The 22,209-nt window shown below is 46.3% G+C and overlaps 1 protein-coding gene across 1 annotated transcript in view; it reads right to left on the bottom strand.

Annotated features, from left to right (window-relative positions):
- ANTXRL (ANTXR like) overlaps positions 1–18,739 on the bottom strand; it is a 58,695-nt gene extending 39,956 nt beyond the window's left edge. The window contains exons 1-9 of the mRNA XM_082308076.1: positions 18,524–18,739; positions 6,204–6,275; positions 5,995–6,066; positions 3,735–3,816; positions 3,598–3,631; positions 1,535–1,614; positions 1,351–1,419; positions 1,066–1,146; positions 899–959 (exon numbers count right to left, since the gene is read on the bottom strand). Of these exons, the coding sequence (XP_082164202.1) occupies positions 899–959; positions 1,066–1,146; positions 1,351–1,419; positions 1,535–1,614; positions 3,598–3,631; positions 3,735–3,816; positions 5,995–6,066; positions 6,204–6,275; positions 18,524–18,684 (712 nt within the window). The 5' untranslated portion in view covers positions 18,685–18,739. The remainder of the gene's footprint in view (positions 1–898; positions 960–1,065; positions 1,147–1,350; positions 1,420–1,534; positions 1,615–3,597; positions 3,632–3,734; positions 3,817–5,994; positions 6,067–6,203; positions 6,276–18,523) is intronic.
- Positions 18,740–22,209: the final 3,470 nt, after the last annotated feature.

The raw sequence follows: 22,209 nt of genomic DNA, 5'->3' as shown, positions 1-22,209 counted from the left end.
GAAATGAAGAGTGAACAATTTCTCTTCTCTGTGGTATTTATTACATTTTTCCCAAGTTTCCTATTTTTATCTGTTTTCAAGGTCAGCTTTCATGCATCATTGCTATTTTATTTTTACATGCTCATTTTTACAGTGTATAAGGAAATGAACACAAGACAGTAATATCAGATCTAAATAGCCATGCTGTAAACTGTACCTTCCAGCAAACTTATGGTGTCACTCTTACTCTACTGCAATAGCCTCTTAAGTAGACAAAAACACAGCAAGCGAATTGCTAACGTAAACCAGAACAAATCCAAATTAAATATACTAGACATGAAAGGCATGAAATTATCAACAGCTCCTCTGGGGATTCTTCATGTTTACCATATCCACTAACAGCTCTTTCATTGCAAATAAGTAAAATAGTAGTACTTTGGAAAACACATCAGGTATCTTGGCCTACGCAGTTAATTATATCTGGTTCAATAAACCTGAAATTTCTGTGAATGTTTTGCAAAATCTTGTTCTAACTGCAGACGAGTCCTAGCAGATCCCAGGAACGCAGTCTTTCCAGAAATTTGTGAGACATCGCCTTTAGACCCTAAAACACCTCTGGCAGTCTGACTTCATATCACTTGTCTCCTCCTTCTCTCAGGTATTTTAAAAAGCAATATTCCCAATTCCCCAAGTGCTACCTCAGCCAATTCTCCAAGCTGGCATTCAGCCACAGCAGCTACGTGTTTATCAGCACAATTTTTTTCTCAAGCTGAGAAGGAGGACACAGAGCTTTAGCCACAGCCCGAGGGGATGCTCGAACACATCCACGGGCTTCAGCTCCGATACCACATTAGGTAGTTACTGACATTTCGTCATTGTCATTCATTTGCCTTATCACACTGTTCTTGCAGAAACCTACCTCCTGCACAAACACTCGATGGTTCAGCTGCTAGGATCTCAATGCAAGATTTCTTGAGAATCTGAAAGATTTAGATAATGGCATTTTTGGTAATCAATCATTTTTATCTATGCTTTATTAATACAGGAAAGTGTGCCCTTTTCTGGGTTTCAGAATACCCAACTTACTGAATCAATGGTTCCTCTTAGGGCATAAAAGCCTCCCGTAACTGGAAAAACATGATCGATGCTGTCAGCAATTGTTGACAGCTGCAAAGAAAGACAATCATAAATCATGAGGAAAACAAAATTACAGTGAACAAAACTAGGCCCTTTCATACTTGCTAAAAGACATCACACTGACACAAAATTATTTACACCTCAAGTAATTAAATAAATTCCTTGATCTGATGCTGTTACTTGTGAAGTAGTATAACAGGAAAAACAAAACAAGAAGAAAGCAAGCAAAGTTACCTGAGTTTCATTGAAATCTTTCACTCCAACACAATACACAATAGCTCCAAGGCTTCTGGCTCTGTTGGCCTAAATAAAAAAAAAAAATTGCCATTAAATGCAAAGCCATATAATCAGTGGAGCCAACAGTAAATGCCTACACGTTTGACATAAGGTAGCTTGGGTAAACGTGAAGGTGACTTACTTCTTGTTCTGCATAATAAAACTGAACGTCTTGCAATTCTCCATCCGTCAGAGCAATAATCACACTAGCGGTCCGAACTCCTACATGGAGGATAGTTAACAGATTGCATACATGCGACAAGATGCAGCAATGAAAAAGTTTGAAGTGAGGCATTCCTTTTTGCTGACAAATAAACACCAAACTGTAAGGTCAGAATCTCAGCTCGATTTGTATGGACTTTATTGGAGATACATCAGCTGAAGGTGAGATGCATAATAGAATGCAATAAGCCAAAACCTGTGCACCTTCATACCACAAGCATCACTGAAGTGGGAGTACTGCTCTAACAAGGTCCATGCACAAACTTCTCTGTTCTGCGTAAAATATAGCACCTACTGAGATGATAACCTCTAGACCCTTCGTGTGGAGAAGTGGCAAAATGGATCCGCAGAGAGGGAGAGGTTTCCTCCCTTCTCTTGACCAACATCTCTCTACACAAACCTTGCTCAGAGATTGTCGTAAGAGATACCTCCGCAAAATGAGCTTTCCTGCCATCCCACCACCTTCCCCTCCAGACTTTCAAAGAGCAACCCCACTGAACATGGCATGAAATGTGCTTCCTATAGGGGATTCAGTCCTACACTTCTCGAGCAACAAGAGCTGTCACTAAAGTTCATAGGAATTCTGAGCATGTGAAAACTTGTGAAAAAAAGATCAGCTCCACTGGAGAAAATTCATGTCTTGTGATAAGACATTTCATATCCCACCTAAGCTTAAGTGAAAATGTTGCATAGACTTTGGATACCTATATATGTAATGCAGTATAGAATATAATACTATCTAGAAAAATGCAACATGTGAAGAAAATTAAACCAAATTAATGTACAAACTATGGTTCAATCAACCATTCTGCATCCACAGTTCTTAAGCAAACTAACTAATACACATACATGTTACTTGCAGGGAAGTATTTGTTATTTTTTCAAAATAATATGTTACAACTTCAAGTGTCTTTCCCCATACTGTCTGAAATTAAAGACTGATTAGTTCTGACAGGTTTCTTATGCCATGCAGTCCTTCCCATGACATGTCAGACACAGACATAAATCTTAAAAAAAATGACCTGCAACTTGGGGGGGGGGGAAATGGCTTGGATTCCCATATTCCTCATTTTTTTTTTCTGCCCAGCATGCTTGAAAAAGGCTGAAAAATTGAAGATCTTATTTTGTTTTCTTTTGAACACTTACTTTTTCCCCCTGCTATTTTAGCTTCTAAGTCCAGATCTTATCTACTCTTTTTTCCTTCCTCATCAACTTACAGAATAATTGATTAGTTCTTAGCTATATGTTATGAAGAGGTAAAGTAGTTTTCAGCTGGACTCTTCAGGACTCCTGATTTCGCTGGCAGAAGTGTCTGAGAAGCCATGCAGAGTTGCTGCTGAAGACTCTATGCTCACAGCTTATTTTATTAAAAGGGCACTGACTCATTTCTCCATCTTCTAAAGAGACCATCAGCCCACAAATGATAACAACCTCACACCAGGGTACAAACGAGCCAAGTAGTGTTCAGTTTAACTAATTAGGCCTTCTTTTGGCACAAACAAAACCCACACATTTCCCTCTTGAAATTTAGTGAAGATTTACATTTTAGGGAACTCGGAATCTGATCCCAAATCATTCACACTGATGCAGAAATCTTAGCTGATTACATTCATACCTACACTAATGAGAACAAGGACTTGGGCACACAAGGCAGACAGGGCTGAGTGCGTCAGGACAGAAGGGCTCAGGAAAATCTGGGTATTCCTGTCCCCTGGGTGCAGGACAGGCAGTTCTGGCTGTAATGCTTTGGTTTGTATTCTGCACTGGGTCAGATCTGTGATCATACTGGTCTTCTCTGGTCTTAATAAACCATGAATCATGCATTTAAAATTAGAGCTGTAGTCAAAATGGAATGTAGGGATTGTGTAACACCAATTTCTTCTCCAACACTTCTCTTGGCGGGTTTACTGCAGGTCATATAAAGAACTATCATCCCTGTCTTCTCAATGCAGATATATAACATGAGTGATATACAATGCCTACCTCCATAGGTTTCGTGGTAAATCTGCTCATTTGCCTGCAACGAAGTGTAGAACATTGTTAGCTCTTCAGTACAGCAGCAGCAAGCAAAGCAAAGTTTATACGTATAAATCAAAGAAAGGAGGGACTGTGATGTGTACCCTTTTAAATCCTTCATGCATGAACGTGTCTCCTCCAGGCACTTCATACTGAAGAATATCAAGCCCTCGTCTTATGGCTTCCCTTTGGATAAGAAAAAGCAGGAGAAAATAATTTTATTAAAAGTTCTGTTTTGTTGAGATATTCCCATACCACAGCTAGATTATGCACCCTGTCAGTACACTGCACAGAGTGCATACACACCAGCTAAAACATTGGTAAAACCAAGATTTTTCAAAAACCACAATTTTTCACCCATGGGAGCACAAAACTGGACATGTGATACAATGTTAGAGCTAACGCATTTTAAGGGTGCAATTCTGTCCCTGCTCCCTCATTCTGGTACACTGTTAGGCAGGATAAGATTGAACTAAAGCAAATGCCAGATATTAAACTCTGACAAACTGCAGACGGAATGAGAATTTAAAAACTTATGACCCTGTCATGAAAATGGGACAAATAAAAACTCCATATTCAATCAATCATCAGGACAGTTGGGATTGGGACCTTGCCATGATAAAGACAGAGGCCAAAAGATAAGAGAACAGGACAGGAATGATGAGAATTTCCTATCCTAGACCAGGGACTGATCAACCTTCCTGCAGCACAGACTGCTCCCTGGTAAGAGATGGACTTTGTACCATGACCCCTGTTGCATAGCTTCTTGCTCCACAAACACTTACCTGTTAACCAAAAGGATGGCTCAGGGAAATCAGTAATTTAATTTATCGCTGATCACTAAGAGACTCTGATTCTTAGCAAAGTTTTCATATATTAATGGAACACAAATAAGGCCAAATCACAAAGAAAATATTCAACAGACAAGATGCAGGAAGTCCAAACATCAGCCCCAGATGCTATGGGGCATCCTTTATTAAAAGGACAGTGAGAGCCTTTCTAAGCTCCATTTTGCAACTGGGCATTTTAGGCAGCACAACCCCAATTACAGAGGAAACAGGAGTCTATGAGGGATGAAGGTAAAATCAGGAGCTGGGATTGAGGATGTCCTTAGGGCAAAAACCCCACATTTTTACCCTTTCAAAGTATAAAATGAGCTGAAGGCTCCAAGAGTTTAGGAGAAGGAACATTCTAACACCATGTTCAACATATTGCCACAGGGTTCCTGCCTACTTTCCACCTTGCAAAGAGCAAATCCACCTGGGAGAAGTAAGCAAGTTTGAGCTCTGTCACCAAGGTACAAGATGGAGACTCGAGCCAAAACTCAGTGGAGCCAGCAGAAATGCAAGACCACTGGTGGGGTTTCTGGCTTTGGATGAGGCCCTGGAGTACAAAATGGAGACGGGGCTTGTTCTTTCAAGACAGCTCCAGAGCCCCCTTTATTTATAGGGTGCACTGTACTATTGAGGCCCTCTCACACAGGCAGAAGCAGTAGCAAAAGCAAGGGCTTTAAGCTGAAATGAAAGAAAATACTCAGAAACACCTCCATGACAGGGATTTCCATGTGTGAGGCGAATTAAACTCAAAATTATTTGGGTTTTTGTTTTGGTTTTTTTGGGGGGTTTTTTGTTTGTTTATTTGTTTGTTTTTTTTTGGGGGGAGGCATAGGTTTGGTGAGTTTTCTGCGTTAGGTTCTTTTTTGTTGTTGCTTTTGGGGGGGGTGGGGTTTTTTTTGTTTGTTTTGGGGTTTGGTTTTTTTTTTTTGAAAGAGGATTTGGTTGTGAATGTGGCAACACGAATTTTGCTGCAGCCTCAGACTTTCTTTTTCTTAAGAAGCCTAGTGCTTGGCTGTGCAAACCACCTCTGGCATGGGTGCTGTCTGAAGGCAGCCCAGGACAGGGGTGCGATAGCCTGGCAAGGCAGTGCTCCAGCACTGGGTACGACCAGCTGCTGGCATAAAGTTCAGGGCTTCAGGCCACTTCAAAGGGCGCTGTGGGACTTTCCTACAATCTTTTGCTCATCAACTCAGGGTCTGAGATCTCTTACGCAAAAACTGCCCTTATTTGGGTAGTTGAGGACAGCAAGGACATACATGAATCCTTGACTGGAGACACAGTTTCTCCCTGAAATACTGCAAGAAAGAACAGACAGTCCAGTGCTGCCTTTCTCTTAGAAGGCTGAAAAAATGGTAATGGGAGACCCAAAGGCCTTCTAAGCCCTCTTCCAGTTGGGAATGGTGCAGAAGATTTCAGTTGGTCCCATACCAAAGACCAAGACAGAGCTCCGAATTCTGGTTTTGGGGCCACTTGCTGCTTGAGAGGAGGGATGGAGGGTATTTCTGGAGGAAAGCTGTGGAGTACTTGCCTGTTTTCTGTTAGTTTCATGACTGTAGTGCCTCGTGAAGAGAAAACGATGAAAGACATCCGCAACATTGGACTGAAACAGAAGAACAAGCTAGATGCATGTCACAGACACACATTACTTCAGCAGATTTTTCATTTGCTAAGAAGCAGTGAATGAAAAAATAAATTACATATATAGCAAATTAAAATATCATCTTAAGAAAACTTTACCTTATGAACTTCTCAGCTAGGCTTTCCACAAAAGAGTAAATCTCTGTCCAATGATTTCTGACACTTCCAGACCTGCATACAAAACGTAATTGATTACATTAATCTTATTTCACAGCAAAATTCCTTGTTCCACTCTGAATTTTAAGCCTGGGCTACTCCAAAGGTGGTTAAGAACACAAATTCCATACAGGCCTATGGAGGCGAGGCAGCTAACTCTGCTGAGGCTTCTACAGCAGTTGTGTTGGGAGCTGTAACAGGAACCATCATGACAAAACCCACTGACTCAAAGAGAAGTAGAAATAGGTCTGAAATGGTTTACCACACAATTTCAAAACAAGTTCAGCAACTCTTCCATCTGCTTTTGTTCCTTTCATAACATGAAATATAAATATTTTCTTCTAGTTTAATTAATTTTATTTGACTTCACTAAATCATCTGCTAGCAGATTACTTACTTTCCTAGAGCACAGTTCTGCCTTTGCAGCCACACAGAAAGTCTTGACTGATCTCCTATTCTCCCAGAACGCGTGGGAGAATGTTTCCATGAATTACTGTTTGTTTCAAGAGAGAAAGCTTTTGAAGTAACTCCGAAGGGAAAGGCAGTGCTCTTAGCTAATTCGCTGGACTAGCATTCTGGACAATCAATCCCTGGCTCCGTCACAGATTTCATGTGAAAACTTGGGCAACTTAGTTACGTGCACAAACTTACACATTCATGCTGCCGTTTCCAATATATAAAACTGCATTACTGTCACTCCCTGGCTTTCTTCCGCTTAGTCTTACATTCTCAGGGACACCCCCCAGTCTGGTGGGACGCACACCTCAAACACAGCCTCGCATGCAGCAACTCTACAGTAAATGACAGGTGTTTTCAACCATGTGGATCTATGCCATACACTTTCAAGCCTTTTAAAAGGCTAGAAAGCATGAGAAGTCAATGATTTTAAAAGCCGTCCCTAGGACTGTGGTGTTTACGAGAGAACAGCTCATCTGCTTTCCTTGCCAGGCAAACTCATGTATCAGGTGTCTTAGGCAGAAAGATAAATAAAACAACAGCACATACAGAAGGATCACAGGGGCTTAAATGCAGAAGAACTAAAAAATTTCTGAAATTTAACTATTGTAAAGCAGTAGGTTTCCTCTAACTGCTGTTGGGCATTTTTCTGTGTAAATGGATTAAAAAAAGGGGAGAAAATGATCCCATGTTATAATTCTCAGTTCTACTATGGGCTTTTCAAGCGACTCTATGCCAGTCACTTCTGCCCCTGTACATGAGGTACAGATCAGCATACAGAAGCCTGCATAATATGGCACTGCCTGTTCTGCAACGGTGCTGGTGTAGTGGAGGAGAAGAACAAAGATAAAGGGACAAGGACCGAAAGGAGACCCCTGAAGTACATAAACGAGAGTAAGCTTCCTTGTGTAACCCTGTGCTTTCACGCTGCTCTTCTGGAGAACTGGTGATTCATTCACAGAACAAACTGGTTATCACAGAATGAAGAAATTGCCAGGCACTGAGGGAGGGCAACAAAGTACCAGAGACTGCTCGAACCAAGGATCTGGATCCTCTGTAGTCTCCAATTTATATGCACTAGGCAACAGATGAGACATGATTATTCATGAACAGCACCAATGAAAGGTGCTGGCACTATTAGCAAATGAGCACTTTTCACATCATTAAAAAATAATCCATGCAGATGTGAGGTATGTACTTTAAGCACTGCTTTTCCAGAAGGGATGTGAGGCAGTCCAATACCTATAATTCTGAAAGTCCCAGACTAAATCTCTAAGCATGCTAAACTCAAATGCATTTTCCTTTAATTTATGCAAGATGCATTTACCACTCCCAATTTTTTTTTTTTTTTTTTAATTCTTTCCCTCACTGGAGTTGACACTTCCAGTTTCATTCTGAGCTTGCCATCTCACTTAAATCCAATTCCTGCAATTTCCAATAGAGTCACTTCCCTACATAGAATAGCCACAGTTTCTTACTTGGAAAAGTCTGACCTATTTTAGATGAGGTATCAAATTTCTACTGCCAGCTGCAGAGGCACTGATGCAATCCAAAAAAGAAAGTAGCAACGAATTTTCTTTATAACAGCAACAAATCATCATTTCCAGTACCTTCTTAGGACTGTCATAATTACCACCCTCCCCTTTTTTTATCTACCCTTCAGGCAAAGAACAGCTTGGCAAAACAACCTAGACACTGAAAATTCAAGAAAATCATAAGCCACTTAGTGGTGGAAAAACATGAAGACTTTTAAAGTGAAAATGCACAGATAAACTTAATACTGTGCACTTCCATGTACTCTGACTATAATGAAACACCCCTTCTTGGAAAGGGTACAGCCAGTGAAACTAGAAGTAACTAGAATTGTCTGTAATAAATCTACAGATGCCCCCCTCTGAAAAGCTAGGGATGTCTCTGTCACAGGCTCGTCCTCACAGGAAGCATACTGTGTTCTCAGAGCAGCTGGCTCTACACCACTGAGCTGCAACCCTGTTGAGCAGAGGAACTTCAGCAGGGTGGCAGGTCTCCTTCTCCCCAGGAGGAATTCTGCACCCGTATGTTGCTTATCAGCTGGGAAGCATCAAGGCCAGACAAGCCATACTAGCAAGAAAATTGTACTGTTTCAAAATCTCATATAAAGAGTACCAGTGAAGTGGTCAGCACTTAATGACTTTCCCCACCACATCCCTCAAAAGACCAGGTGTGTCACCTCCCGCTGCAAACGCCAAGTGCCACTGATGGTGGTCACATCAAACCCCTCATGAACACCAGTGGGGGTGGCCTGGCTTATAGAAGAACCTGATTTCCCACCCTGCCCCCTCAAACTCGCCTCTGCATATCCCTGTTAATATCCCTGTTTGCAAAGTCTCTCTATTTGTGTTTCTCTTTTATATATATATATATATATATATATCTTTATATTTATAAAACAGATATGTATGTATGTTTGTTTTGGAGGCTTCTGGGGTTTGTCCTGATGTAGTTTCACCTGTTGCCCCAGGGACCTGAACCCAGAAAACCAGCAACGGCAGTTTTAATGGCAGATTAAACAAAATTTACAACAATAAAATGTTTGCTAAGCTATACACTAAGTTGCCAAATGCTATCAAATATTACTCCCAACACTGACAAACAGAAGCTGCCCAACACTATTGAAAATACTGAGGCATTTCACTGCCTTTGAGATCTTATGTTTCACATTGCAGAATCACTTTTGCTGGCAGCATAAACTAACTTGCTGCCCTTCATGGCTAGACCAGACTAGGAGGTTTTTGCATTGGTTTCCCATGGCAAGTGCAAGGCTCCAAGCATACTCTAAGCTCCTTTCTGACCATGGCCAATGCTTGAAAGCCATACTCATTTTTAAGTTGACAGTTACCAAGCCTAGAGAAATCACAAGGTCTTTCAGTGATGCTCTACGTAACAGGTTATTCTTGGACATGCACACAGCATGATTTTTACAGCAGTTTCAGTGCTTTTGTTGTTTCACTTAGAACCTTACAATAACTAAGAACAAAACTCCTAAATCAGCATACCTGCGCTAATAGGAGCCTCAGACAAAGCTGGCATGTTGTCTCGAATTGCCATCGGTAAATAACCACACACAGATTCCTTGCCTGGTGTGTTTGACCATCAAATGATACACTCCTGTAAGATTTCAGAGGAACTGTGAAGAGTTCTAAATAATGAGGAAAGATTTATAAACGAAGCACAAAAGAGCAGCACTGTGCAGAAAAATCACTGGGTGCAAGACACACACTTGTCCACCCTCACCAGTAACTGGGGGAGGCCATGCAGCCAGGGAACCCTACGTATCCTGCCGTGGAGGTTTGCACCAGTGGATCCACCAAGCCAGCGCTGTGGCTGTCCGCAAAGAAAGACGATGTTACAGCCAGATCTATCTTGTTGGCTCATGCCTTCGGGATTTCCTGCTTTTCGGGTCATCAGCTACCTGGTTCAACTCATCACATCAATCAAAATGGCCACTGTCACCGAGCCCACCCACAGGCTTCTTCCTTGCACTCTCCCTCCTGAAGAAGCCCAGTGAACCTGACGTTCTCTGCAAAGTACCAAGCCCCACCAGCCAAAGACCTTGGTGGATAGCGACCCACAGCATACAAGCAGTACGTGTGCCTTTCAGAGTCAAGCGGGACGGTGAGGTTTCAGCCCTGGGAGGTTACATAATCCTCATGGCGAAGGAAAACGCAATGCAATAAACAGCTGCTGTGGGTAGCCGGAGTGCTGCAGAAAATATTTCAGGGACTGTTTCTGCTGCCGGTTCCACTGGGGTGAACCTGGAGTGGGTCCAGAGAAATAGCAGAATTTCCCCAGGTTCATACCTATGCAATCGGGAACAGAATTAGGCCCAAGCAAAGTGAAAAAACTCACAGGAGTCATTTGTCGTGAGTGTGCTCCCCGCTCCACGAGCTCTGTTCCCATTACACACGAGACAAAGAGAAGAGTCAGCAAACCACAACATAGGAAGGAATGTGCTCCCGGCCTCCTCGGGACTCAGCCTGGGGGAGCAGCTGCTGCTGCAGCTCCTGCTTCGGCTGTTTTCCTGAATTTCACATTGCTACCGCTTGATGGGAGGGGAAAAGAAGAGGTCAGTGAGTATTTCTGGGGGTGGAAGGAAGTGATGTGATTGCGAGGCTTGATTCTGCTCCTGCTTACTTTGGAGTGACTCCTTCTAGCTTAGTAGAGCTCTCTGTCAGTATGAAAATGGTGAGCATGTTAGACTCATATCTGCCTCAGTCTGTGGGATTTCACTGCTGTTTGAGAAGACAACAAAGCATGAGACAGGCTGGAAATCTCCTCTTCATTCCTAACAGGCTCCCAGAGGCAGTGGAAGCTGGAGCCCAGAGAAATCAAGCAGCACAACCCTGGCATATGGGGTGCCACTTTCAGGCCAATTACTTCAGTAGGCAAAAACCAGGAGGGTCAGTTGTAAGGTGTCTGTCCTAGGACTTGTGTGATTCAGTTACAGTGAAAGTCACAGTCAGGAGCTATACCGATCAACCTGATGCAATACACATCAGACCTGCAGCTTAGCAGTGAAAGTTAATACCCCAGCACTACTCAAACAGTAAATATTTTTATTACTACATGTACACAGAGAGAAGGCAGCAGGACCCAAAGCCTCTCCTCCCTGCTGAAAGTGAGAAAAGTGAAACCTCTTGAAGATACAGAGCTGCCCCTTGTCCTATTCCCCTCCATGCATGTTTGCATCTGTTACAGATTAGCTGAAGGCAGCAATTCCAGAGATCCTGGAGCAAGAAACAGACTCATTATTAGTGATGCTGAGTTCAGTTTGAGTATGGTGTCAGGGGAGTACAACACCCATTGAGTTTGCAGGTCCCTGTAAGTCTCTATCCCCTCAAGCTAATGGTGGCCCTGTATACACGGCCCATTGCTCAGAAACGTGGCACTTTGTTGTTATTATTTGGAGAGCTCTTTGTGGCCACAACCACATTGTAGACAACAGAATTCTTGCACATGGCTAATAAGGGCTCTGCAATAAAAGCAAACCCTGGGGCATCTAGTTTGTTGTGGTTTCAGACATGGGTTCATCCACCCCTCTGCTCCCTTCTGAACCAGCAGAGCATTCAAAGCGACAAGAATCCTCCTCTCCCAAACAATGCTTCTTGCAAGCATGGAAGGGACCTTGACTGGGTGATTCATCCAGGCAAGGAAGGACTAGTTTACAATATCTGCTCCAAAGGCAATTAGAAACACTGGCGGAGACAGCAATTCTGAGACAGCCCTCACTTCAAAGTACTTGTAACATTAATGGATAAGACAAGGGCTGGAATGGGGAGGGGAAGATACAGAGAAGTGACTGGAGAATGGGTTTCTTAGTCCTAGGCCAGCACCCCAAGCACAGGACCCAAAGTACTTGAATCCAAAAGGTTTCATGACCAAACCCATTAATTTTATAGATAGATAGCTTTTCTCCTGTAACACTACAGAGAAAAATCTTAAGCAACATTACTGATTTCTGTAAGTCAGCCCTCAAAACATTGCCCATTGCTCCTACAGCAATCCACCTAATCCACAAGTCCTATCCACCTGGTGCTATAACTCTTGCTACATACCCAGCCACCAAAAGAGCACAAAGTGAAATTCAGAAGCCAGGCTCAGATTGAATCCAACCGCTTCAGATCTCCCTGTAAAGCTCCAGAACTGCTGAGCAGCACCAGGCCTGGAAGACCCACTCTCAGCATCCTGGTCCTCTTCAGCACAACACGGGGAGCCAAGCAGAGCGCTCAATCCCAGTCACGCTGCAACACTCCTAAGGTACAAAAGATAACCAGGAGCAGGGAAATACAGCTCTTGCACTGTTAATAACTCATAGGAGTCAATGCATCTCCTCCACATTTGAGACAAAAAGGTTCAGTCCTACTATGCCTCATACAAACTCAAATTGCAATTCACACCAGCATTTGGCCTGCAAGCTCAGACAAAAGTAATGAAATTCACAAACCAAAATCCTAGGTCAGTAGGAATCTTACTGTTTACTTCCTTGGCTCAAGCCCCAAATAAATCACATCTAGTTACATGCATAAATAGACTGCAAATGACAAGCTGCCATGGCTTTTTCTTCCTGTTAACTGTACACATTTTATGTCAAATAACTATTACCCATTAGCTTTGCCTTGTGTTTTATAAAGAATTTTTTTCTTGGGGCAGAGGGGAGGAGAATTGGTTTTCCTGAATATTTTTTTCCTGCCAAAAGGCAAATCTGGCAGAATAATATCAGACAAAATACAAACAAATAAAACCTGGTTCCAATAACATAGGTATGTCTGAAGCTGAATAAAAATTTTCTTTGGAACATTCCAAGCAATTATACCTGGTTGTAAGAAAATCACAGCACTGGCTGCAATATAACCACAACAAAGAAAGATACAAAGGCAAAATACCAACAGATTATGTTTTGAAAACAATAAAGATATTGCTTTTGGGCAGTTAGAGAGTACGAGAGGTGTCACGTAGATGCTGTGGTTACATTGGGGGGGGGGCGGGAAGACAGAAAAGGAGAACAGATAGACACAACCCTTTTTAAATATACGTGTACTGTAATCAGTGCCATCTAAGGAACAAAGCTGATACTTTTATTCAGACAGCAAGTCCTCTCCATGTCAATAGGCAGTTGACGCACATCAGGTCTTACATCTTACGATGAACTGAAATCTGGCTGCAGTAGGTAGATATTCTTGCTTACAGAAAAGGGAGTTCAGTAGTGTTTTAAGTCAGTCAATATGAGATTTTTCAAATGCAATTAAATTAGGTGTCAGAACATGTGCTCAGGCACTCTGCCAGCTGTCCAATTTGCAACCATAACAACATTGCTAGCCACACTCTTCTCACACACTGCGTGAGACTAGCACACAGAACAGCGTCGGACCAAGATAGCGTGGAGAGAGAAGCTGCAGAAGTTCCCACAGGTCCAACTCCATCCTAACACTCTTGGACTGGGACTACGTGGACATGGAAAGAAAGGCAAAAGGCTACAGTGAGAGCCTAGGGCCAAAAATACTTGCTATTACCAGTACTTATAATTCATGAGTGCTAAATTAATTCAAATCATTGGCAAGGAAATCATGTGGGAGGGGGAAGGCGGACACAAAATGTGTTTACCAAACTCTCCTCTGTGTTTGCTTAAAATATGGCATGTTATGAAAAAACAAGGTATATGGAGATCAGCAATTCATTATCGTTGTCTTAAAATGATAAAAGCTGGCACAGAAGAGCAGCTACTGAAACGCCTTTTGTTCTGTGATGGCCTTTTGGCTTGCCTGAAGTGAGTTAGGAAGTATCAACCTGTTTCCCATCCCACACCTCCCTCCCCCACAAAGCTGGCTTTTCAAGGGGAGGTGGGGGCAGGCACAGACCCAAAAGCCAAAACCATGACAGAGATGGGACAGGGTAGCTAATTTCCCATCTGATCAGAGGTTGTGCTCTTCCCCACCAGCTCCCTACCAGTGACATTCACCTGTGGAATGAGGCTTACCAAGTTTAAAGGGAGACAGCTGGAAAGCAGACTACAAGCAAGAAGGTTTGACTGGCCACATTGTACTGATGTCTTTACCAAAGCTGCTGTTGACAGGGATGTTCTCGGGAGCACAGGACACAAAGCAAAACTGATGTGAAAGGCAATATTGTTGTGGGCCCAAGAGACAGAAGTACCATGAAGAGGGACTACCCAGAAGTTCAGGGGGAAGATGAGGAGCGAAGAAGGGTAGTTAGGCGAGCCCCTCCCAAAAGAGCCAGAATCACTGCTCTAAAAGCAAATCGGCCAGGGCCTTACTCAAGACATTTGCACTGCCATGGTCTGTGCTGTGGAAAAAGAAAACATTTTCCCAAGGCTGTGCAGCTCATTTTTCCTCAAAATCCAAACAATTTCTTAGCAAACATCCCAGCAGGAAAAATGAGAAAATACTTTCAACTATCTCACATTCTTTTTCCTCCCCATTTCCCATCCTGTCCTACAGTCAAAAATAATAATAAAAAAAAAAGGTCTTCATACTTGGTAAATACAAAATACAGACAGCTCTGCAGCTCAGATCTGCCATGTCAAGCATTGCCAGGAGCAAATATTTATGGAAGTTATAAGTCCTTAATTTAAAAGGGTTTCTATTTTTTGCACTAATAAACAATCATAACGATGCTACCGGGCACTGTTATAATTAGAAAACACTAGAGGTCAGGAATCCTTTCTGCTGTGTGTTTTAGTATGATCACAAACAACAGCTGGATGTTAACAGCAAGGCAGGGATGAAAGAGAGTTATTTACATACTCAAGCATGAGGATGTAACTACAAGGCCTGAATAGTCAAGCAATCAAATCCCTAAGAGGACATGTCCTCAGCAGTTTGGGATGGGACTGAAACAAGTTCTTCATGCACCTGGACAACCAATGCAAATGAAGCAACCAAAGCAAGTGAGAAGTACTCAGCTACCTATTATGTTGGGCTTAAGAGCTATGCTTGTTTAAAGGTAAACATGAGATCTTTGATATCACATGTGACTTGACCTTACCACATGCCATAGGAGAGATGGGTATGCCAACTGCACACAGCTGCCTTACCTCATGCAGAGGGAGTCACTTAGCTGCAAACACAAAAACTTCTGCTGCTTCAGTATGATAAAGTCTTTCGTTATACCTCCAGATAAGCTCAAGCCTGCATAACTTGTAAAGTATGACATGAAGACAGCACAAGATTGCAGACTCTAGGCAGCTGCCTCGGCAGCCAGCAAGCGTCCAGTTCTTACAGCTTCAAGAGATTTGCTCATTTAAGCATCCTCAGAGATAAGGCAGTCCCAATGTGGCTCTGGCACAGTCAGACTATCCTAACGAGGATAGTGGCAGGTCTCCCTCCCACACACGCTGCTTTTCCCTTTCACCACACTCGCTTCTCGGACATCCAAGGCTTAGTTCCACTGCTCTGATCGTGCCTATCCCATGGAGTTAGCATAAAGGGCTGCAATCAACTACAGGCAAAGAAAAACTGAGTCTCTTTTTCTAATTGGCAGCATATATATTATACCAATAACTTCACCAGCAGATGATCTTTTCCATCTGATGGTTGTTGCCTGCAGGATTGAATCCCCACAGACTTTGCCTGGCAGAATGAAAAGGAAAAATCATGCCCCAATAAAGTCATCGCAGTAACACACAGTGCTTACACACAGAAGGAGAAAGGTTTGCTGTCTTCTTCCAATTTGCCTCCTACTGATGTGAGATTACATCTCTCTATGGGGAAGCAAAGCAGATTTAAAGTCATTTTGGTTCACCCTGGCTGACTTCAGAGCCATGGCCTGTCATTCAGCTAAAGAGCATGCTATAGGGTCACAGGATTAAAGCCTGAAGTTTTTGCAGAGCCAATGCTTCAATCCCATTGTTAGACAGCTAATTAAGACTGAATGCATCTCAGTCCACACTGGCAAGGCACCAATGAAGGGAGGCAATCCCCAGGCCATGTGGGGATACTCTGTGGTGTACAGGGCTGGGATTTTCTGGGGATTTTCCCCGTTAGAAGTTAGAGACAGAATTCTTCCCAGATATGTATTAGCACAGATCTATTTCTAAGAAAATGCGTCCACTGCATTTTCAGATTTGACCAGCTGCTTCTGACTGGCTGACTGGCTTCTCGCTACCAGGAATACCCTGACCTTTCTCAACACTAATGGATTATCTAGTTCCTTTCTGATGAACTGTCCCAAGATCCAGAGTCTATCCATTCAGCGAGTCCTCCCTGCCTCCATAAAGCTCCCTGTGCTGTGCCAGGTGTTACAGAATACAGCTGGGACTAAATACCCTCTCAGCCAGCCCCCACCCCGGAATACAACATGCATTTGGTTACAGCAGGAAGGCAGCATGGGACCTCTGGCACTCTGATATTACCCATATGGATTATAATGCAATCTCATTGAGGCAAAAAGCAGCTCTGCCGCCACATTGGCACTGACTTGGTAGGAGCAGGGATGGATCCTAAAACCACCCACAGGCCCAAGTAACTCTTACTGCAGCTTTTTACTGAAGAGTTCCTCTTTCAGCCTCTCAAAGGTTATAAAGACTCAGTTTGCAACTGACGCCAAAGAGAATTTTCCCACTGGAACTGAAGTGCATGGCTTACTTCAGCCATAATCGGATTCAGTCTCCAGTGGACCAATGTACCGAGTAGACAGCACCTGAGCCAAGATACAAGACCTGTAGCCTGCTAGAAGAAAACGTATGATTTCATGTTCACAATGCTGAAGATGAACTTGGTTACACAACCACCTTTCTATTGCTTGACATACCAGCAACTCGGAGCAAATCATTCTCTTCTCTGCCTTGATTTCCCCAAATACAACATAAGTGATAACAGCAATTGCACTAGGAAAGTGCCTTCTCAGCTACAGATGAAAAGTAGCATAGGAGCGCAGTGTGGCGATTGCTAGGGGTACACAATGCCATTTTAGAGAAGAAAATTGCACTGTGGAAGACAGATGCCATGTCACAGAGAGAACCCATACTGCAATCACCAACATTTATTGTTACACGGAATTCAATACGTGAAATAAGCATAACAACAGTACCAGCCACTTCTTGAAAGCCTGGCCAGAATGCATTTGAGAACTAACACCAGCCCCTCACAGAGCTCTTTCTAGACGTGCAGGTTATTTCAGGAACTTAGCGAAAGAAAACAAAACAATGACCACATAGAGTGTTAGTACATCTTTTAGAAAGGCAGAATGCCTTTGGTCTTCAGATCCTTTTGCTCCAAAACCAGAATCACTACTTAATGACACTTTTTTCCTTCTTCTTGAATATGGGAATATACTGGCTTCTGAGTGATGGTGGCTTTTTGCCTCATGTGGGCTGTGCAGAAGGCCTGATGGACTGAACAGTTCTCCCAGCTGGGAAACAGCACAACGCCACCTTCATACCTGGCTTATGGGCAACAATCACAAAGAAAAGGCTTCAGTCTTCCATAATACCATGCCACATACGTAACCCAGCATGTATTAGATAACACAACCATCACACTGAGTATATGTGGGAGACTAACAATTTATTCCTTGAGTTTAACCCTTGGCTGTCAAGCTGGAGCAGTGCACCAGAAGAAACAGAAATTTCTGCCTTCTGAGAAACACCTGTGAGCGCACCAGTTTACTGCTCACTTCGCTAGTGCTTGCTATAACATGCCTATGAATGTGAGCTTAACCATGTCCTCTGGCCATACTTAAATTGGGCTAACATAGTATTAAGGAAAAGTATTTGCCAACCTCTTTTAATAGATGTAACTCAAACACAGGTTTAGACAATTCCAAAGAAGGTGAGCAGAAACAAGTTTTATAAAACCTTACAGTGAGTCTGTAAAAAAGCAACCACTATATACAAGCAGTCTAGTCTTAACTTTAAGTAGATCTACACAGCCCTGGCGCTGCTAAATCCCACAGGTGACATCTCAGTGCTTAGCCCGAGTCTTGACACCAAACTCCAGGAGTGCTGGGGACACTGACTAAGATCCCCTCAAACCCAACGCTCACAGCCCACACACCACAGCCTGAAGGTGACCTCATTTCCCAGGTCTGCATGCGCAACTAACCCTGGATAAAGCACAGTGCTCCCCTAAATGCTCCACTTGGGAAACGTGCAAGTTTTGGGGAGCAAAAATAAGGATCCTGCCCCACACATCATGTTTGGCACCAGGCGAGGTGGGGGAAGGCACCCAGGGAGACGGGGGAAACAACGTCCCTGCTGCTGCAAGGAGGCACTGAAGGGTGAATAAACGTTTTTAAATGCGACTGTCACTTACTTATCCAGGACGAAGTAGAGATCAAAGGCACCGTGACAGGAGCGCTGCTTTTCTTGCTCTTCCTCCTCCTCCGGCCGGGCGCAGGAGGTTAGGCTCCCCATTGCCAGCAAGAAGCAGCACAAAAACGCTGCTTTCTCCACGCTGCTCCTGCAACTCGCCATCTTTTCCTTCCCTTAATTCTTCCTCCTCCCCCAGTCTCTCTCTCTGCAGACCTTATGGGCTCTTCGGAAGCACAGAGGGAAGGGAGGGGATAGGGGAAAAAAAAAGGGGGGGGGGGAGAAGAAAAATCACTAACTTCAGGATCTCGGCTCAACGCTGCGTGCTGAAGGCAGCTCTGCCCGCCGGGCACCGGACTGCTGGCTCAGGGCTGGGATGGTCCCCCGGCCGGATGGTCCCCAGAGCCCCGTCCCCATGCCCCGCCGCCGCGGCGGCTGCCCCGAGCGGCTCAGCCCGGTCCCGCACGGAGAGAAGCGGCTCCTCTCGCAAGGGCCAGAGGCAGGAAGGGGCAGAGGGAGGGGAGCGGGAGGGGGGAGACAGGATCTTATGGGGGAAAGCTGAACTGGGACTTTCCTGTTCCGGGATACCGAGGTGGGAAAGGCTGCTGCGAGAAGGGGAACTGAGGTGAGGGGCTGCTGCGCCCCAGCCCCGCCGCCTCTCCGCGCCCCCCGCGGGCACAGGGCGGGCCTCCCTCCCTCCTTCCCTCCGGGGCTGCCCGCGGGGCGCTTGGCAGCCGCAGCGGGGAAGGAGCGCAGCCGCCCCCGCCGCCCCTGCGCGCTGCCCCGCGGAGGCGGCCCCGCGCCGGCCGCCCTCGGCAGCGGGGAGAGGGGGCACGAGGGCTCCGCCGCCGCGGGAGGGGCGCCCGGCCGAGCGCAGGGGCAGCCTGGCCGTGCTCCGGGGCATCGCTGCGGATCCTCCTCTGCCTCTCGCCCGCGGACTCTGGGAGCGATGGGGATCCTGAGGCGACTGGGGCTGGGGAGCCTCAGCTGCCGGGGCGGAAAGAAGTTGCTGTAGGAATGATGGGCGTCATTGCAAAAACCTGTAACAAAACGGGGTTGGGGGGGAAGACGCGAGAGGGCACTTGTGAAAAATTGAGTTGCAGGAGATGAGTGCAGTTAAAAAGGTTATTGCCTGTGGGTGGGCGTAAGGACGGGTTTTTCGCGACTCTTTCATGCCACAGCAAATAGTTTCTTTTCCGTGGTACAAAAACTTAGTTTATTCGCACTGAAGTCTGCACACATCCCGCAGGCAATAAGTAACGATGAAACGAAATCTCTTAATGGAGGGTTTGCACGGTGGCATAATCGCTCCCCGCCTGATACACACAGGTTACAAAGCACCGCCCTGAAGAGCTGACCCAGCTCATCTGGATGCTGTCTCCAAAGTCTGAATAATTAGTGGCTTCCAGCCGCTTTTCCCCTCCCCCACACTCGTTGCAGCCCCTAATTAATGAAAAGAGCCACGGGGAGGGATACGAGCAGAGTCACTTTGCATGACAGAGTTGGGACTAGACGTTTCTCTCTTTCTTGGGGGGAGGCTTTTGAACGCGAGTCAAGGTCGCGGGAATCCATCCCCCGAGGGGTGCTGGCACGCTGCCCCATCGGTCCTGCCCCCCAAACACCCATCGCTTCGCTGGGGGCCTCTTCACCCGGGAAGCGAGCGATAACGCTCCGGCCAGGAGCCGCTTTTACGTGCCAACAGCAAAAAGTGCCACCTCCTCCTCCCTGCGACAGAGCTGGTACCCGAGGGGTCGCAGGGCCCACCCGGGCGGGGCTCAGCCCGCTGCCCCGCGGGGAGGCGCTGGCAGGGCTGCGGGCTCTGGGTGTCGGGCTGCGGGCTGCGGGTGTCGGGCTGCGGGGTGTTCCCCCGCAGCACACGGCAGCTCTGTCCCGGGCCCTGCCGGCTCCGCGGGAGGTGTGCGGCTCCGTCGGGAGGCGGCGGGCTGCCCCCACGCAGCCGGCGGGCCCTTTCCCTCTGCGCCCGACAAGGACACGCGTGAACGCGGCTCGCCTGCCCCCGCCGCGCAGAGGCCCTTCCCCGTCGGAGCCGGTGCCCCCTCCAGCAGCCCCTCGCGTGTTTTGTGCGGTGTAGGTCGCCGCCCGCAAGTCTGAAATAGTTTGCACTGCGGGAAAAGCCTCTCGGTTTCAGTTCCCTGTTTCTGGGCTGGACCGCGTTCAGACGCGTCCGACCGCGGCGGCGGTCGGGGACTTATCAAGAAAAGATTAGAGGATCCACCGGTTTTCAGCCGCTCGCCCAGCTTTAACTGCACAGCTAGAAGTTGAATGCACTGCTTGAGCTAACCACTTTAAAGCTTTTTGTGCAGTGGCCAGTTGAGACCCAGCGATTACTTAGATCATGGAGAAATACAAGAATCCCACATCCTCCCTGGTGACATTCGCAAAAAAATGAGCAAGCGGCTGCTAGGCAGCAGGAATCCCCCTCCCTCCCACTCCGCCGGGCTTCGGCCTCCACGGTGCCCGCTAGCGTCCGCAGCCTGCACGGTCCCCGGCAGCCCCGGCCCCGGCCCCGCGTCCCGGCCGCCCTCGCTACCCGCTGCCCGAAGCAGCCGACGCCCCCCGCAGCCACCGCGGCCTTCCAAAACGAAATAAAAATGCTAATCGCTTCAGATTCCCTCGGGAATAATTCCCTTCCGATTATCCTTCGTGAATATCTGATTGTTTCGTAAAATAACGTGGCAGACTTCAAGGCAGTCTCCAAAGCAGAATGATAAGGCACTACGAGGCAAAATTTGGCTGTAACTATTTTCTGATAATGCTCATTGCCCTTCTCTGGTCAGTAATAAATCATCTGACTCTGCAAAGAGAGCACGCTGCCTGACCTGCCTTCTCCAAAGGATACGCGGTCCCAGCGAGGGGGGCAGGTTTTAGCGACAGCGATGAGACCACCGCGGTTAGCGGGGGCTAGCGACTGCCACCCCTAGCGCTGAACCGAAAAAACCCGGGGGAACGCGGGGCTGCCGCCCCGCTAGCCCCCCTTCCCTGCCCGCCCAGCCCCTGCCAGGAGGGCCGGGCGCGGCGGGGGGCTGCGGGTCGCCTCTGCAGAGCCGCCTCCCGGCGCCGGAGCCTCCTGTTTTCAACAAAACAGGTTTTCCGACCTGCCTGAGACCCGCCACATCCTGAGCGGCCCGAAACCGGAGCGAGGTGTGTGTGGGGTGAGTGCTTTTGTCCAGGGGAGGGGAGCGGGGAGGCAGGCGGCCGGGCCGGGGGCTCAGCCCCGGGACTGCCCGGGCTCGTTTATCGCTCGAAGGAGAACCCAACCTGTCACCGGCTGAGCTGAGCGTAAGGTGCGGGTCTTACCCGGGGACAGAGGTTAGCTCAGCGCCCTGTCTCACAGTGATTCAAGCTCCGTAAGGCAGGTGACAACGTCTAATTCTCCCTCCCTACGCCTTCTGTAGCTATTTGCCTAAAGGCTGCAAAAATGTAAACTCTTGCGATGCGGCGTGCAGTGGGAATTGTTCGTCTCGAGTTCCTGACACCTGCACCCCAAATCAGAAAGCGTTCCCGAGGAAGCATTAAGAGCTGCCAGCGGCACATGAACCCGTCCCTGAGAGGGTGGCAGGGAGCAGCTCCGGGCCCGCGGTGGGCCGGCTGCCGGGCCCCCGCTGCGCTCTGGAGCCTTCGTCGGTCTGCCTGAGCTGCATTTTAAAAGGGAACACCAACTCTTGACTT

Source organism: Platalea leucorodia, assembly GCF_965183815.1.
Source record: "Platalea leucorodia genome assembly, chromosome: 4".
Classification (NCBI taxonomy): domain Eukaryota; kingdom Metazoa; phylum Chordata; class Aves; order Pelecaniformes; family Threskiornithidae; genus Platalea; species Platalea leucorodia.
Note: the sequence above shows the minus strand (reverse complement) of the source record. Positions and strands in the feature narration are given on the sequence as shown.